Source organism: Trichoplax adhaerens, genomic scaffold (assembly GCF_000150275.1).
Source record: "Trichoplax adhaerens TRIADscaffold_1 genomic scaffold, whole genome shotgun sequence".
Classification (NCBI taxonomy): Eukaryota; Metazoa; Placozoa; class Uniplacotomia; order Trichoplacea; family Trichoplacidae; genus Trichoplax; species Trichoplax adhaerens.
In genome coordinates this window covers 4416852-4436869 of record NW_002060943.1, presented here as the reverse complement: position 1 = coordinate 4436869, position 20018 = coordinate 4416852, and the positions used below count along the sequence as shown (strand labels likewise).

The following is a 20018-nucleotide window of genomic DNA, read 5'->3' as shown; positions in this document are numbered from 1 at the left end:
AAAGGCAAACCTTTAATGGCATAGAAACGTACATATTCGTATACTCGTATATGCGTATATCGTATGTATACCGGTATACGTGAGTATATTATTCAACTCGTTCCATCATACCAATATCGTACTCATCTGAATTCTAATTTACTATTTTGAGAATAGAACGTCATTTTTTTTTTTTGCGCAACTTTAACTAGAGTATTTAATATGATGTATTTTATGTTCTAAAAACAGTAACAACACATTTGGGCGTCATGAAATTATTTGCACTGCGTTGCAGCTTGCGGTGTAATATACTATATTATAGCCTATAATACTGTACATTATGGCCATTGCCAAACCTAAGGCCACTATCGTGATCATATGTTTCCGGTATTGTGGCGCCTTCCTATACAAATAATTAATAAAGCACAAGTTCTAGTCAACTACAGTACATGACCATGTACAAGGTTAAGTTCTGATTAAGTATGAATAATCATTTTCTCAATTCACTATTCAGTATGCAAAAGTGCAATGCACGTTTGATTGGCTTTTCAAATAATATTGATTGCATCACTCGATCACCACACCTATCTATTCCTGCTATATAAACCACGGTAGTAACCATCTGCTAGTGATCTACTTTTACTACTTTCTATATTTAATGCTATACGTACTGTACAGTACAGTATATCAAGAGTAAACAACTTTCTGTGACATGAAGCGGATCTACTCCGATGGCTGGTATGTAGCAGTAGAATACCTCTTTGCGTGACACTTTAGCCATGAACTCTGTTAATGTATAAATTTGTTTATTTCTGCTTCGTTCTTTTCCTCATAAGCAATTAATTAATCTCCTTTTTCTTACACGTACAGTACAATTGTGCAAATTTCCCGTTCAGGTTGTTTGTAACGTCCAGTCGTTTACACTGATATAAAATTTGTCCAAAAAAAAAAAAAAATTTAATCTATCTGTTTGCACCAAAATCATAGAAATTAGCCCGTCCACATTGTACTGTACTGTACTGTACTGTACTGAATGCAAAGGTACTGTACACTGTAGACTGTCCAGTATTGTACGTACGTACTGTACTGTACAGCTTTTAAAGGTCTTAATGGTCTGGTCTACTGTACAGTACTGTACTGTACTGGACTGGATGAGTAATACCTGGCCATTGTAAGATTGTAGACGCTGATTGGCCACCGACACTAGGTCGTGGTTCTCTATTGATTAATAGAATGAGTTGGACCTATTTATGCTGTCCTGTATGACTCATTGACAATCAATAATAATCAATGAATCATTTGTTGGTAGGGTTACCGTTAATATACATTCTCCACCAATCACAATGGATCATTTAAATTTTAAAAACCTGATTCATACCTCAGCCATTCCGCAGTTGTAAATCATTGAATTATCAACTTGACGGCAGTCTTGCTTATCATCGACATCGCAATATTCCATCGAAAATCGACTTAGATTGATTTCTACATCGATATTATCGCTACAAGGAGAAAATTCGTACCTAAGCTATTGATCAATTTGAAAACCGGGATAACATTCTTCTTGACCCATTTTGCACTTATCTTATGCTTTGCGATTGAAAGCATTTATGGTGAAAACATCACTACGTATGGTCTCAAGCATTGCATTAGTTGTGGATTGTTAAACGCATTATTGCTTCAAATTTTTCAACCATTTTTTTGACTTCAAATTAGTTTTTATTTTTTCTTTCTTTTTCTTGATTATGTCATCTATCATCAATATTGCTATCTATCATCCAGCAGATTATAAAAAGCATAAAGACTTATCAGCCAATTATCAAGTAATGTCACCACGGAAAAGACAACAAAGTAAAAAATTGAAAGTTGCCAACGATGGTATTGCTAAAAATTTCGATCAACAAGGGCAACAGCAACAGCATCAGCATCAGCATCAGCAGCAGCATCAGCAGCATCAGCATCAGCAGCAACAGCAGCAGCAACAACAACAACAACAACAGCAGCATCAGCAAATGCATGCAAATTATGAATCACCGAATGATTTAACGAGTTTAGGTTGGCTTCACTCACTTAATATCCCTAATAATAACTCTAATCCTACATGTGATCAGCAGCAGCAACAACAACAACAACTTCACCAAGCCATGCAACACCAACAACCATCTCCAGTAGATAATTGCCAAATGAATAATCCAGATTCCTACTTAGTATCTCATCCAGTATCGATAACAGCAGCAATGCAACAATCGATCATGACCAACGTTGCAGGCGTATCGACTAGTTCCATGCCCATGCAACCAATTATTGTCCATTCCGGTATGATCAATAATCGGCATCACCAAATTCAAATGGATCGATGTAGTCCAGCAGCGGCGATCGATAACGTTGTCACTACTCCCAAGAAAAATATGAATCCAAGTCCATCCAATATTACTGACGAAAACAACCCTTTAGGGCCAATCCAACAGCAAATATATGTCAATGACAACAATTGCAACAAGAATTGCATCACTAATGTACCAATTAAAGATGTCGATTCAATTGGACATAACAATGCCAATAAATCAAATATGGAACGTCCTTGGCCAAAACCAGTGTATTCCTATTCTTGCCTCATTTCGATGGCGTTGAAAAATAGCAATAGTGGAAAATTACCTGTCAGCGATATTTACAAGTATATCCAGTAAGTGATGATGTTCATGACCAATTCAACTCAAATTGTTTTACCCATTTCACATTGATGACATCGCGATAGAAAGTCAAGTATTACTTAAACAACCACCGCATAAGTACCAATAGTAATTATTACTACTGTGTCCTTAAACTGTATAAACTCTTAACATGAAAATTAGAAACCATGGCATGCTTTTATAGTACTGTAACCCAATATCTCCAATAACGAATTATCTCCATTTGCTATCTTACTTAACAGAGAGAACTTTCCATACTTTCTAACTGCACCTGATGGATGGAAGGTATGAGCTAATATAATCTATTGGTACCTAAATTATCTTCCACAAAAAGTATCAGCATGATGTTGATGATGTCTATTCTGATTGCTTTCGTTCAAAATTTGTAGAACTCCGTAAGACATAACTTATCTCTAAATAAAACATTTATGAAAAAAGAAAGGCCTGAAGGAACGTCACACAAAAAAGGCAGTCTATGGGCCATGTCACCCGATCGCCTCGAAATTATCGAGAAAGAAATAGATAAATTGCAAAAGAAGTACGCTGACGACATCCGAGCAAGCATGAAATACCCAGGTAAAAAATTATTTTGTAGTACCATAAAGCATACTTTCTACCAGTTAATAATTATTTTAACCGTAAACATATTATGGCTTGGATCTTATCATGGTTATTTCAATAATTACAGAGTTATTCGATTGTTTGTGGCAAAAGAGTGGCTCGAATAAAAGCATAGGAGAAAACAATGTTAAAATAAGTAAAGACCACGAGAGCGAGCATAAGAGAGGAATGAACAATAATAATAATAAAATTGGTGAAATGAAAGATATTAATTATGCCAACATACCTAGTTATGATATAATTTCAGAACACCATAATTATATCGGCGCAAGTCATAATGCAACCATGCCAGGCTCATTTAGTCACGATATTCAAGTCAGCAATAACTATAATATGTTCAAGACTGAATGTAGACCTTTGACGCCTAGCTTATATGCCATAGATAGCCAGCAAATGGTACCTGAAGTTGAAATGGATATACAAGATAACATGACAGCCGAAGAGGCAGCGCGCGAGCTTTTCGGACAAGATTTATTCCTTAGCTCAGCTTCACCACACAACGATTCCGATACCATTGCCACTGATGAAATTTATAATCAAATTGCAGCCGAAGAAAGTAAAACTGATTACCTTAATAACAGCCTAAATCGGTTAAATTCGGAATTGATAGCCCAGCTTAATAGTGACGACGACGATCTATGGATGGGAACTAGTACATTAGGAGATTTACAAGCAAAATAATGAACAATTCACAGCACAGACGGTCATATGAAATTCTTTTCAAAACAATGTTTAAATGTGTGTGTTATTCAATTGTAAGCGTATTCATTTGTATTCATAGGTAAATAAATTGAAGCTTATTCATATTAGTTAAATATCAAGTCATTTGTCTTTAAAGCTTCGAAGTTATGATTTTAAATGATGTGTCTATGACAGTGATGTAAGTAATTTGTTATCAGCTCATGTACTTTTAATAGAGACAATTTACGTATATGACGAAATATTGCAACGATTATCGATTGCAAGTACAATATCTTTGCAGTAGCTATTTTTTTTTCTATTTTAAAATTTGCTATCATATAGCATTAGTTCTCAAAGAAACCTTTTTATATATATTTAATTCGCCTGTTATCACATAAAAAAGTAGGTCAGGAATTACATTCCTTATTTTTCTTGTACCTAAAATAGAAAGTTAATCATCATATTCAATCTATTCCGTGACTGTAATTATTGTATCTGATCTCTTGTTGATTTTTCGTCCCTTTATAATATTGAAGATTGCTCTTACCAACTGATATCAAATATTGTATGCTATTATTTTTAACCGGTTTGCTTTCTGGCATTTGCAAATATTTATAAGCAGTAGTTTCTCCTTTTACGTATGTAGTACCACTATTAACTACAAGTATATCAAGTAATAATGCTATAATATAGGGAATTCTGAGGATGTATAGATACTGTACTTCTAGAAGAATAATAATATTATTATTTTTAGAATATAGCAAAAGAAGGTAAACGTATTTTCTTACACTAATATAAAAAGCAATGTTTAGATATTTTATTATATTTAAACACTAAATACGTATATCACCTCCATAGTGTAACATTAATACTATTTTTCTATTGAAAAAGTATTACTGTATAGTAAGATAGCTAATAAATTGTAAACTAGATTTTCTGATCCCATAGCTCAAAGTAGCAGCATTCATTTCGTGTTTTTTTTATACTGCTTTTAGTTTCTTGTATAATGAATAATTCATATGCATACGAAATAACCAATTTCGGATTTGCAACAATATAAACCAATCTTGTTATTTATACATGCTTTTTTATATGTACTATTACTTTTTACCTTTTCATCTATTATTTTATCACCTTGCAACTTGAAAGCAAATTATGGTCCCCTCCTTTTTCTCAATCTCTGTTCAACAAATGTAATAGAAATATTAGCACTTATATATATATATATATATTTAAAGCTACTATACACCAATCTGTCAAAACAACTTATTAAGTTGAAGTGCTAGCCCTCTTTGGGCAATTAATGATCATCAAGTTTTTGTCTATGATGCACAGGATATGAGTATTCACTGTATCGTATACGAAATAAATTCCAACACAGTATGTGTAATTTTAACAATATATAATCAAATTTGTATTCATTACTGTAAGATAGCTTTACTAAAATCACTTTAGACTGAAACATAGATAGTTAATTACAGTGCACAGCGCAATAACTTCATAAAAAGTAATTCTTCAAACATTGAGGAACTTACACGGCATGGTATTCTCGACCAAAGCAGAAATGTATTCCGTAAGGTATGTATTATTATTACTTTCGGATACAATTATATAATATTTGTGTTTATATACGAATTAGCTTTAGGTTACTTATACAAGTATCTTACAGTACGTCTTTATACCAACACACTTTGTAATGTCAGCAGGCAGAATATAAAACATTTGTTTATTAGGCGTGAGATTTTAAGACATTTATAGTATAAATAGTCGTTCGCAATTATTTTATCAATTATTATAATACGGCTTCCATATCATACTACGTATCGATTCTAGCAGTGTAACATGTTAAATTTTCAAGTATAAATTGCAATATTTAATAGACTAAAAGGAAATAATTTATCATTAACTTAAAATATTAATTTTTGCTAATCAAATTATGATAGTGGAGTATCTTATTTTGTTAAGTAGAAGGTCTGTATGAATAGGTAACTAATTACTATTTTGGTTATTTCTATAATTGTAGAATTATTGTTTAACACTAGCTTAGAAACCTCCTTGTATCCTTGGTTAAATTTCCTAAGGAAGTATTTTACCTACATACTAATGCAAGATTAATTAGAGTTCTTAGAAAGTTACTGTATGATCGTGTATTGCTAAAATGCATTAAAGAACTTTTATTTATAGATACGGTAACGACATAAATTATTGTCAATAAACTGTGCTTAATACTATTACAATACTGTCATGGTATCAAGTAAATAAAATTGATATTTCCTTGAAATGCATAAACGGTCAACTAATGGATTGATTGAACAGTATATCAGCATTAACGAGAAAGATCGCTTCAAAGAATCAAATCATACTATTATGTTTCAATAGATTATACAGCTATTGCTGAGAAATATTGTTCGTATTATTAATAAGCTCTCAATTTATAACTATTAGACCTAGTATTCCAATGTACATAAATTATCTTCAATATGATTGATTGGACTAAGTGGCATACTGATTAGTTTGGGACGATATAATATCTCCATCATCGCTAATATTTATGTATGTCTTTAATTTCCAAAATGAATGATTGATTAATTATAATTTATTAACATTGTATTAAAGCGTATTGCAAAAAGTACAATACCGAATATTAGGCCTATACTGTAAAACTGTATGCACTTGGATTGTCGAATCTGATGACAAATCAACGGCATACCATGTTACCTACTACCGTCAAGAATTAGATGGCTAAGTTTAGTAACTATAGTACTTTTATATGACGTACCATTGATGCTTACTGTAGGAATCACTATAGTTATAATTTTCACAATAAATTTTAGGACACGATACGCCAATATTTTCCATATATGTTACCTCCAGTTAACATTAAATTACGGTACAAACTAGAAGAGAAAGAAACTAACCAGATTCTATCAATCCCTCTAATTTAGCATTAATGATTGTAAAATCTCCTTCATTACCTTTAATCGATAAGCACAGTCAAAATAACTCTTATAGGTAATACGTTTATCAGTCTATATCTAACATAAAGTTTTATTTTTCCACGAATCTAATTCAATTTTTATACTTTCAATAATATTTACCAACAAAAGATTTTCTCAAACAACTGCAATATAAAATTTCTATTATAACCTAATTATCATGATTTTCAAATTACAATATAAGTGACAATTTAATGCATTACTCTATCATGCTTACATATTGCAAACATTTATCATTGTCAAGAATAAAATTGCCGAATATAACTTTAATTACATCATATTACAATCTAAGAGGATAACGTATCCACATTTTGCAGTAATCGTATGCTACCACATCAGATCTATATTCATGATCATAATCGCATGAATATTCGTCTAACATGAACAAAATTTCTTATAATTCTTAAGTGGATTAATATAAAGAGCCGCAATAATGATTTTTTCCTTTTATAATAGTCGGAAACTCTATTTTTTGTGTCAAGATAATATATATAGAATATAAAATTCTCTACGAATTGATCCATTATAATGACCAACTTTATATGTTTATTATTATTATCCATATAAGATGTGATATTTCGCAAGCATCAGTACTAATATCAATTAATTTATACTGTATAAGTATAAATCTGTCATTTCTTTTAATTTCATCTTCAAACAATTAGAAAGTTATTCATAATCTAATATTTTGTATAAATGAGTAATAACCCACTCGAAATGAAGTGCAGTGTAAATACCCATGTCGCAATTAAAAGTGTCGCAGCATAGGCGAAATTTTTAGCTGGAGAACAAATCTGTACGACCTGTAGATACTTAACGCTTGGCCGTTGTAGAATTTGATTTTTTCATTGTAGATGTTGTGCTAAATTAATGGATGTAAGGTAAACAAAATCGTTAGTACGCTTACAATTAGGTAACTATTTCATACATTACAATTCACTATTATTACTATAAATGAAATAGTGTTTTTTCCATTTTAATCAGAATTTTAAATTATGCATTTTTCGATCTGTCAAGTTCAACAGCAAATAACAATATCTCCCATCTTGATCTAAATAACGGCTTTACCTCTTAAGCGACTGCGTTGAAGATTTGCTCTTGGAGACACTGTTTCGAGAACCTTATTTTAGAATGCAGAGAAGAATTATAACTATAGCCTTAAACATGTAACACATATTCAATGACATTACTTTAAATCGTTTTGATATCTATATTACCTGGATATTTTGTACCAGTGCTGCTAGTCGATGAACCAGGACTATTAAGTGGTGGTGTACTATTACTTCTTTGCTTTCGAATTTCAGATTGAACGTTAGTAACTTGAAATTTACTTCGTGATTGAGCCGTAACAGAATCTTTTTGTGCAGGCGGTAATTTTACAGCTTGCGTCGATTTGTGATTGTGATTAATGGAAGATTGACTGCTAGAAGACACACCCAAGGCTAAATCAAAACGGAAGTCAAATATCATAACTTATCCATCTCGATTAAAACTTTTTAAAAATATTCAACACCATAATAATCCTAATCTTTCCCATCTATTCAATATCAAAACCTCTATGTAATAAATTTGAGTTCAAAAACTGCTTTCTATCTAATTTACTAGTTCTAATGATATTGCAGCCTTATCGAGATGCTGCATGCTACTACTAAATAGATATAAAAATATAATCAATAATAATGGAAAGAAACAAAACTATGGCTCCTATTTCCAAAATATATGTGGTATATGATATAACTTACTTGTAGGCCGACTTGAAATTGAAGAAGCTACTCCTATTGATGGCCGCTTCGTCGTATTATTTTCCTTTTTTAAGCTAATTTTTTCATTATCTAGTGTATACAAATAGTTGCCTATTAATACTTAAAGTTATAATGGAGAGCAAGAGCATGATTTTCTTATCTTCTGATGCAGCTGTCGATATTCAGTGTCGGCATCGACTACTACAAATGCAATTCATGTCATCCAAATTGAATTTAATATTTTAGTCGCTTACTATGTTTTTTACTCGAATTCGTTTTCTTTGGCTTGGTTGCTAATTTAACTTTTGCTTCTTCTTCCTTTTCCTATTGGTATAATTTAAAGTTTTAAATTAATTTGAATCTGATCATTGGACTTGTTATCATTACTACTAATTGTTAATTATAAGACCTCAGAGCAAGGTACTGGTAGATTATAAAACTTTGCTTCATGAATGTTAATTACTATAGCCGCCTTATTTATACAAGCAAGCTTATACTGGATCATTCAAATTTAAAGCATTATAAGGATTACTGGCAAACGTACTTGCAAAAGAATTCGTCTTTCTTCGTCTTCTTTCTCTTTATCCTTTACATTTTGCTTGACGTGTGATAGAGAGCTCGACTATAGCAAGAAGTGAAGATTTATAGGTATAAATTATGGATATAAAACTTTTTTCAATTGTTACTTTAACCAAAAAGACAATAAATTATTAAGAATTGATAGAGAATAAGATGCGTGAAATCTTCGATATACTCAGCAGAAAATCAGCTCGAGTTACGCTTTTAGCCTTTAATAATCGTTTTAATTACCATTTATAAAATTTTTTAGAGTAAACTTGTGAATTATTGAAATAATAAATATGTGAATATTAAAAGTAATTCACGATATGGCGTAGTATAAATATATATGATCTGTTAAATACTAAGAAAAAAGAATATTTAGAGTATTTTTAAGATTTATACGTGAATAACATGCGACAAATAAAACTTAAATATCAAATTATAACATAGAGTTTATTGATCAAGACTAGTAAAGTAGAAACAGTATAATATACTATAAATGAAGATCATTTCATTTCTGGTAAAACTTAAGCTCACTGTCTGTAAGGTAATTTGGACTTTATCCATTTCCGAAACAGCCTAAATATCGGGAATACAAAGATTGCACTTTAACTTTCTGATGCCATTTAAAATTAAATTATAACTAACGAGTACATAGGGCTATCACCTTCCGCAGCGATTCTGAAACATCTTTGTCACGTTCACTGGATAGCATTTTAAGTACACATGCTTCCAGCTGCTTCATAAGTACGTGATCAGTAGGAATTTTCATAATTGATTTTAAGCTAGCTAACATAGGGCAAATTTTCAATTTGACATTGGCAACAGGATCCTATATTGACATAAAGAATCATTAATATCGATGGTGTCAAAATTAAAATACAAAATTGCAATAAATGATACACGATTTTGCTTGTACAGTATCAACGTGATTGGCCACTAATTTAATGTACATTATTCCCACTTACGGACATTAATTGGAAGATAACATCGATAAAATTGTCCTTGAAATATTTTTGAGAAAAGACTTCCAAAACAATCTTAGAAATATCCACAAAGAGAGATCGATTCAAGTAGCTATCACTTTTTCCATAGTCTAGTCAATTAATATTAAAAAAAGATTCTCAAGTCAGGACTATGGTCTTGAACAGAATTACAGACATCATTGACATAGAGAATTCTTCATTTGCATTAAATTCTGCCTATAAGAAATTTAAAATTGCTTTACCATCAACTAATCGTTGACAAATTTCCTTCTTTTGATCAGCTTTAGTATTGTAGCGCAGAAATACGCAAAGAGTTCTTGCAGCGGCTAACTTAACTGGGATAACATACTAAAATTGTTGCAGAAGCAGTTTCAAACACAACATAGGTAAATAAATGCAGCAACCAGAAATATTTTAAATTGCGGTTTATCTGATTCATTTATCTTCAATTTACTATTTCATTACAATTGCTTAATCTACTATTAGATAATAGTTCAGTAGGTAGCCGACGCAATAATGTATAATATATTCATCAATCGGTTAATGAATGTTTATGATGGCATTTTGGTAATTTCAATAATTGGAATTGCACTTAGAATATACCAGAATTTATAGTGTATTCCTGGCAGATATAAATCATTTCATTTATATTCGTTTATTCTATCAATACTGAAAGTATTTATCAATTATCAATTTAATGCTATTTACTCTACCTGATTTTTTATAGGTTCTTTAATTTCATCATTAGATTGTTCTTTCCTTACTTTTTCTCTGGACTATTTATTAGATGAAATTAATACATTACAAACGAATTTAGAGAGCTTGTTCCTAAAAATTTTGACTAGTATATTGTACACTGCCATAAGTTACTGAATCAATATTTAATATGAAAGAAAGTGAACTCGAATAAACACTATATATATAGACTTACAGCAAAGCTTAATAGCTTGAACAGATGCGGAACAAATTGAGAAAAGATTTGTTCAGACGTTGCAATTTTACTTAGGCACTGATAACTTGTTAGTAATTCGCAATGAAGTCGCCATTTACAAGAAGCAATTACAGTTCGTTCACAGATAGATAGTGCCAAAAGTAGATTTGTTATGTTCTGTAACAATTTTCAAATTATATCGACCTTTCATTAGAAAATAGCTTTGTATATGAGATACATGTTGTCTCTCTGTTATATTCGTATTTATACCTTGTCAGTTGAATTTTTTACTACGCTTCTTATGCTTTGATCAAGGTAAGGAATGAGGCAACGTAATACCTATGGAAACAGAATTTAATTATGCAATGATTAAAATAGGTACTGTAGGCCTATCATAATTGATAGTAACGGTCTACTGCATTGCTAGACTGTGTGTCTATCTAATTATGTATTTGCTTTTATCGGAAAATGTCTGATATTTAAGCGGTAGTGCATTATTACCATTATGTTATTACTACAGTGTAATTCTGTAAGAAAAAGACCTGCTATAAGCTACGGGTCTTGAGAGCATGAAATAGTAAGATAACGGCATCAGCTAAGATAGGCTAGGTGGTGTTAACGATAGTGGAATTAAGTATACGGACCGGGAAGTAATGGTATCTAAAGGTTGAGATCTACGATAAGAGATTACAATCAAACCGGGCCTGGATTCCTGGACCTGGATAATGAAGCAGACTAGATGCAGAAGCTAATTGAAGAAGATTATCACAAGGAAAGATTGTGTTTTACAAGGAATTGACAAGAAAGTGCACTCCATAAGCGTGTTTGTGAACATATACTCGGAAAGGACTGTAAAGGCCAGAGCCATTGAGGGAAAAGACAGCCTGCGAAAGCTACGCAGTAAAATAGGTCATATAAGTCATGCTACAGTATTTCAGCGATAAATTTATACGTAATAAACTATTTCGTCTAGTACAGGTTAGAGTAAACTTATTGTGATAATAGTGGCTATAAAGGAGTTGTTTTATTACGATGTCATACGAATATGTTTACTAAAATGTAGATCTTTGTCATACAATTCAATTAAGGATCAAAGACAAATGCAGTATACGCATTGAATGTCACTTTGTAAAAGCATTAATTTATATTGTCTGTAATTGCATTTATATCTGATTAGCGAGATTAGAAGATTAACAAAATTAGCAAGGGTTATAGCACCCGTTATATTTTGCCGACATCTTATTATGTTAATGTTAATGCCGAAAATAGTAAACTAATTCTCTGATTTTATTGATTGGATGATTTAATAGGCAACACTGTAACATGCAGCACGACAGCAAATGTATCCTCACCATAGGTTATAAGCATGGTTAATATTTCAATATTTAATTAAAGAACAGTATTAGTAAGGAATAGTTGCCGTAACTTAAATGTTAATATTCAAACTACAGCAGCTAATACAAAAAATTAATTCTAATCCTGGAACACTACATACAACTCGATTACATCTAATCTGAAGCTTAGCTTATCGGCAATTACAGCAAAATAAACTGAGTTGTTCACCGTAACATTTGACTATAAGAACATCATATGTCTTACGTAAAGATTAGCTGGCTTTGTAGATTTTTATATTGATTTGCGATAGCAGTATACTCAATAAAAGCACACAGAAAGGAAAGTATACTGTAGCAGCAGATGGATAATATATCGTCTTGGAGATCATTGATAATCCTCCTTCAATCAATTACAAACTATACCTCAGTGTCCTGGTCTTGTAATAACTCTACCAAATTATAATAAAGTGATGATGCTTCATCTTCTAATATCTTGGCAACCTAAATTTAGGCATAATGTTGTCTTATTAGCGTGGATGACTCTCATGAAAGATTAAAAACTAATTCACTACCTCGTGAAAGCTGCATGCAATCGTCTTTCTGACAGTTGAGCACGGATCGGAACAAAATTGCTTCAAAATTTTAGCTAAATTAGATTGAAACGCCGCAGCATTGACAAATACAGTCAGGGCCTGAATAACAGATATTAATGGCATTAATCGCAAGGAAAATTAATAAATATTAAGCTATTTTAGTATCATTGAGAATAGAACGATATCATCTCATTAAGCCTACGGTATTTCAATCTAATTAATATATATGCGTTTCGAGACTTACTGGAAAATTATAAGCACAGTTGATTCTACAGTCTTGGCTGACACCATGTGAGGTTTGCTTCAAAGTATTTGAATTTAATAAAGAGTTTGATACTGGAGTTTTTACTTTATCGGATGGCCCAAGACCTAATGTTGACATCTTAGCATAAAACGACTTCAACCATTCTTTTTCATCTTTAGTTAGATTTGCTAGGCGAAATTTGAATAAAACAATAAAATGAACGATCTTATATTTAGCAATAAAGTCTATCATAATTAAAGCTTGAACTTATTATCCTACTCTAGCATATGCAAGGCAAAAAATGTAAACATTATTTCAATTTTACAGATGCTACTAATGATAAACGTTCTTTGTCAATTAATTGTAAGTACTTAAACTGTATCGTACATATAATGAGATCATAACTGCAATAGGAAATAATTTAATATAATGACCGTTCCCTTCATGATACTTCCGTAATCTGTTAATGTAGCATCTATATTATCGTTGTCAATTACTCAAATTAGCCAAAGCGTAACGTATGTAAAATAATCGATTACAAGGCACACTGGCGTTTTAAGTTCACCAATGCAATGTGTAGTATCTTCTTCTACTGTATGATGTATTAACTTTAAAGTCGCTAATTTAGCCGTCTGGAAAATAATTTTCAGAAATTTTATAGGATATGTCTTTACTCATAAGAAAATAGTATCCTTGACTTTTACGTATTTGCTACAAGATGGTGATAAAACTTGATAAAAACTTACCATCCAATCCTATGCAAAGTTTACCATAACATCTTGAAATTACTGTTAATGAATTATCTTGTTTATCAACTGCTAACTCGCATAAATGTTTTATAGTAGGATAAATTTTTTCCTTGGTTGCTGGTATAGAGGATAAAGACAAAATAATTATAATTAAAAATTTTACTACAAATTTAATTCGCTCTGTATTTTAAGATTAACTAACAGTTATTATAAACATAATGCAAAAGCTATCAAAAAACTCAGAAATATGTATCATCGAAATAAATTAAGGTTCCTTTCATGACAGTTCAAAATATCTGCGAAACTCTGATCACAATAGCTAAATGAGTAGCTAACGCAAATCATTTCTATAGATGAGATAGAAAGTGAATATCAAGGAATAACTGCAATTTATTATAATTAGGGAGATGATTTAACGTCATATTGAAAGAAATACAAATGGAGCAATAGCGAATAAAATTTTAGATGTATTACTAAAAGTAAGAAGTTGTAATATAAGATTATCGACTAATATGTATAAATACCTGCATCTTGAGGATCTACAGCTTCCGCTATGCAAGCTAAGCTTGCTATTCTCACGCTGCTTTCTTCATCATTTAGTAGTTCAATTAATTCGGGTAGGATAAATCGCTTAATATCTGCTGTGCTATAATGACATTGTCGTAAGAGAATAAAAGAAGACTGTTCTCATAGCTAAAAACATTGTTACTTTGAAATTATAAAATGCTGCCCGCAGTAGAAACGAATGTGTTTTCTATATATCTTTGGTATATTGCAAATCATAGTGCCAAGAATGTATAACAGATGATTACTCAATTTTATATATTAAAATAGCTTAAATCAAATGTTAAGTTATCTAATCATGGGCTTACTTTAATGATTGAATAATTGGAGGTAAATTAGCACACATTCTTCCGCGTACTTCATAATCTACGTCTTGACATAAACTTTTTACTATAGGGATTATATTTTTATTGATCCTAGGAATTGGAACGTTTTGCATGGAATTAATAGCATATTAAAATAGCAAATAATAATGTGAATTGATTATATCAAATTCGAAGATCGACTAATATTTGAGCTGTTTAGTTACCATTCTGAATCAAATCGTCGAGCTAAGCTACCGGATAATAAGCAACTGGATAGCCGCGAAGCTACCGATTGGGAAAGCTTTGCTTTATCAATAAGCATGGGTAAAACCTAAATACAGATGTAGAACAAATACTTAGGCTAGAAACTGCTAATGAAATTATTTAAAAGAGACATAGTTGTGCTCTTAATTAGATATTTCCATAATTTCTTTGCTTTCATTTCAGTTTACCCTTTCCTGGAGTTGATGGCGAGGAATGATGGTTATACTAAAAACTAAGTTATCAAACCATATGCTAGCAACACCTATAGGATGTTATAACAGAGATATAAATAAGAATTTCTCATCCTAAAAATTTCAGTACTCTACTCTAATCTACAATGCAAGTCTATAAATTGAGCTGATAGTTTATAGGATTATATAACTAAATATTTAGTTTACTTACTGCTATCTTTGTGATCAGTATTAGCTTGAATAATAGGAAAGAAATGTTGAGCAAATGTATCTGCGTTAACTATGCCTAAACGACCAATACTTTGAAAGACAGATGATGCTAACGTATGAACATGATTTGGCTCAAGTGGTAAAATTTCCTGTAAAAGTGGGTCATAATACCAATTAATGCGTACAATTTTGTTGCGATATTATCAATTAAGATATACGCAGATGTTGATATATTAATAAATTTAATCTTAAGAGGTTAAAGCTACAATATTTTGTAGATTTAGCATAAATTTCTTACGTATATACATAAGATATAGACATTAGTTTAACTGTGAAACTATCAATAAGTACCATATTCGTTGTCACATTAATCCATGGCAGTATGATGGTACTAAACTAGCAACTTACTTGAAGCTTCGGCACTATGCATTTTAAAGTTTCCTTTTGATGGCATTTTAGCAGCTTTATTAAAGTATTGATGACGCTTTCACGTTGAATATCTTGGTTGGAACTATTTATATCAAATAGAAAAATTCTCGTTACATATAAATTAAAATGTAAAATAATATAGTTTTTATCGTTTGGTTTCGCTTAACTCTATATTGATTCTGTTACTATGTTAGATAACCTTTTCGTTATGGAAAATCACGTCAAAATTATTGGTAATTAGACTTTAACATTCAGTAACACGAAACGATATGCAAGAATTGTAATTAATGCATGGATCGTCTAATATAGCTTTAGCAGTTCAAATATTGTGAAGAATTAAAATATTAATATTGCTGATAATGTATAATTTGTATAGACTATGGCTACAATTTTAGACAGAACTTGGCGAGGAAATGTTACAGTTTTCCCGATTTTTACATTAATTTTAAGTCACTATAAAATCTGATCGCTTTTCAAGCTGCTATGCGATGGGTCAAGAATAGTTATTCATTAATGCAATGATTACTCATCAGACGATCTTTCTCTAATTCTTTATCTATGATATAAAGCAGATATATCTGGTATATCGTCTAAAGTATGGTCTAAATTTTTGGAAAAGATAGGATTACAGTAATATACAAATGGCAACTCCCTTTGTTAGCCCTATCCCGAAGCTTTTACAATCACAGTCGTCAGTGAAAAACAAAAAATTCAATGACAACTTGAATTCATTTTTTAAATCTAAAGAGCTTTTCTAACAAACAATGGCAAGGATCAAAGTTGACGACAAGAAACAATCCAATTCGTAATTTGCAATTGTAAAGAGTGGACAGCTTCTATACGACAGAAACATAAATGACGGATTTAACAGGTACTAAACGATTAAGGATGCCATTTTAAACTCCGGGTTAACAATAGCAGCCCCCAAAATAAAACAATTGGCATCAATTGATTTGATTACTGAATAGTAGGAGAGTTTTTGGAGTAGACTATTGAAATAGATATAAAGCCTAGCCAAACTGAAAGAATACACTAGCAGTAAATAGAACTTTAATCTTTATTCCACACTTATTTATCTATCGCAACGAGTCAGAATAATTAATTCGAGAATATCCTCTAAAACTGCTTCATGGTTTTACATAAAGGAAAAGGAACGATCTCTGTCTAGTGCCTAATGGTTAAAATATTTTCCGTGTTAAAGGAACATAGAGATTATGATATACGAGTGCTTCATCATCCAATTTTGTGATGAAATTGGCTATAGTACAGTCCTATCACTATTCGAGACACATGGCTATAACTCATTCATGTGGATAGTCTAAACTTCTCCAATGAATCTTAGCATCGCATTACCTTCCGCGCTCGTCTTTATAAGGACAATTTAAATTTAGAACTTATCAATTAAAGACTTGATGATCCTTCAAATCGAGTAAAAGCAGTCTAGCAGATAGTCTATCAGCTTTTTAATTAAATTTCTAAAACTCAATCAAAGTCCTTTAATAACAGCGATAATTTAAATCTTGGTAGTTTTCCTTCAAATGGCTACTCAGGCATTAAACAAAATAACAGAATGTACAGAATTACGGCTTATATATCAGTAGTATAGTAAATCATTTTCGATATCAATTTATTAATAAAATTGCAGTAATTTAGCATCAATAAGACATAGGCATGAGGACAAACTACTATCATTTTGATCATCATCCTCTATGACGATAGAGGCTCTGTCATATCACTATTCGAAACCCATCGCGTAGTGAGTTAAATTCCCTACATAATTTTACTATCGTAAGTCGTATATTCCACGATTACACTTCACAGGTGCAATTGGAATCAAGGGGCTATCGAATAAGGCCTAGATGATTCTTCAAATAGAGAAGAATCAATCCAACATATTATGTGTCCTTTTTCGTTTATTATTTTTATATGTTTATAAAGGTACTTCCGTTACAGTGATAAATTAAACCTTGATAGTTTTCTTCTAGGTGGATTTTGGGATATCTAATGAATCATTAGATTATAGATGCTCACTACGCCAATACTAAAAGTACATCACTTTCCTTGCTAACTTACCGATAAATAGGGTCAATAATGGATATATCGGTTGCAATTTTTCCGTAAAGTAATGTTTATTAAATAACAATAAGGACGAGCGCTTAAAAACTTATTTCTATACCATAATGAGAGTCGATCAAAGCTGTCACTGTTCTTTCAGGTCGCAAAGACATCATTTACTTTGATTTGTCAATATACATAATTTCTGCTGTAAAGTTGAGTTTTAGCTACATCGGACACTGTATTCCCTTTCATGACCTAATCCAACTAAAAGTTTAGTTATTAATTCGCCGATGCTACCATGATAAAATAATACTATAGCTGTCGTGCCAATACATTCGACTTAATATGTCGAAAGGTAAGTGTGACTATGCTATTGAAACTTTCCATTCTATCAAACATCTATTACAAAAAACGGATCAGGAATCTGAATTGCAGTTTCAGGAAGGGCTCCAGAGTTGACAATTAGGCAGCCATTGGAGACAGTAAAGAATAAAGCTGCAGTGTCAATTTCCCTTTGTGGTGATGAAATGGCCATATTGTATCATTTCAAGTTAATTGCCCATAAAAGTTGAAGTCAACCATGTGAACAATCTTGTATCCAAAATTATAATTCAATTTATTAAAATATTCTCCGAATTCTTTACAATCGAATTGCACTCGAGATAAACCCTCATGTTTTACTCGTGCAAATATTGATAGGATCATAATAATCTTGAGATCGAAAGATTGTTCTCACTGTGTCAAAATTTATTAATCAGAATTTATACGACTGTATAGGCCTAAAATAGATCTTATTTATAGAATAGATGGTAAGAATGTACAAGTATTTATCACTATAAAGAGGGAATTCGAATCAGAATTGGGCAATGCTTCTATTTCATTATTCTTGAAGATACTTTATTCCAAACATCGTCGATGGAATAAACTATTTACCGTTCTTAATTATAAAATTTCTCATTGCGTAAAGACACTCATGTAATAGCCTATCGTACCACAAAATCAGAATACTGACAATTACTTGATCTAATTTTGGCTATAAAAGCTCTTAAGAAATGCTATTGAGCGCTGCTACAAAATTCGGATATGTAGAGCCGTGAGTTTAGTACTTGAGTTAAATTCTTAATTAAGTATGGAATTACTAATATGCACTACCGTAGGCTGTAATACTTGCGTAGTTTAACGAGATTAGTTGCTCGCGACCCGGCAAAATATAGTAATTCAGTGCCCGTGCTTAGCGCGTGGAAGCGTAATAATTTTACTACCATTACTAAATAGATCATGCGCTAGGATTTATAAGCCAATGCAATGAGTAAATCGAGAGTCTTCTTGTTCATAGTCTGTTGTAAATACAGTTACGGTTGGATTTATGGTAATAAAGCTTAATTCGAGTTTTAAATCCACTTAGTTTGATATAGTGAAGACCCTAGAGAATTGACTTTACTACAGGATATTATTAAGGTCACATCTGAATTTGTCTATGCTCTATAGTTACTTCATTTTGTAGTCGTAGGATAATCTTTTGAAGATAATATTCCATCAATTAAAGACCGGAATAAACTACGAGTACATAGAGGAATGATTAAGATGCTCTACTGGGTCGTTATGGAATGAAAGTAAATATGGGTACCAACTACGAGGACTTTGTAATACAGTGGTGACAACTAAGGTTGGTGTGCTTCACACTATGGTATTTCCCCAGTAGCAAATGGATCTATTTCACCCATTAGTTAGTATAATTTAAATTAGAGCGTAACATTAGCACGAAGCGGAGAGCCTACAATGAGGTAATAACTTGAAAAATAGTTATTGCGGCAACCTCAAAAGATGAGAAATTTCAGTTAAACTACCGTATATAGTTATTGATGAAACGAGTAAGGCTATAAGTTAACGAAA

The 20018-nt window shown here is 31.6% G+C and overlaps 2 protein-coding genes across 2 annotated transcripts; one reads left to right on the top strand and one right to left on the bottom strand.

Moving 5' to 3' along the window:
• Window positions 1-1802: 1802 nt before the first annotated feature.
• TRIADDRAFT_51743 (uncharacterized protein) lies at window positions 1803-3968 on the top strand (the record flags this gene model as incomplete). Its single annotated transcript, XM_002108593.1, has 4 exons — window positions 1803-2659; window positions 2909-2951; window positions 3056-3242; window positions 3355-3968. The coding sequence occupies 4 exons, from the start codon at window positions 1803-1805 to the stop codon at window positions 3966-3968; spliced, it is 1701 nt and encodes a 566-aa protein (XP_002108629.1).
• A 3809-nt stretch (window positions 3969-7777) lies between these two features.
• Window positions 7778-16092, bottom strand: TRIADDRAFT_51742 (uncharacterized protein; the record flags this gene model as incomplete). The annotated part of the gene is made up of 22 exons (XM_002107797.1): window positions 7778-7826; window positions 8033-8084; window positions 8182-8406; window positions 8707-8796; window positions 8961-9030; window positions 9251-9328; window positions 9935-10099; window positions 10236-10363; window positions 10496-10601; window positions 10967-11029; window positions 11185-11361; window positions 11455-11523; window positions 12942-13019; window positions 13091-13210; window positions 13356-13543; window positions 14102-14221; window positions 14629-14750; window positions 14977-15084; window positions 15198-15304; window positions 15426-15499; window positions 15640-15714; window positions 16047-16092. The coding sequence occupies 22 exons, from the start codon at window positions 16090-16092 to the stop codon at window positions 7778-7780; spliced, it is 2310 nt and encodes a 769-aa protein (XP_002107833.1).
• Window positions 16093-20018: the final 3926 nt, after the last annotated feature.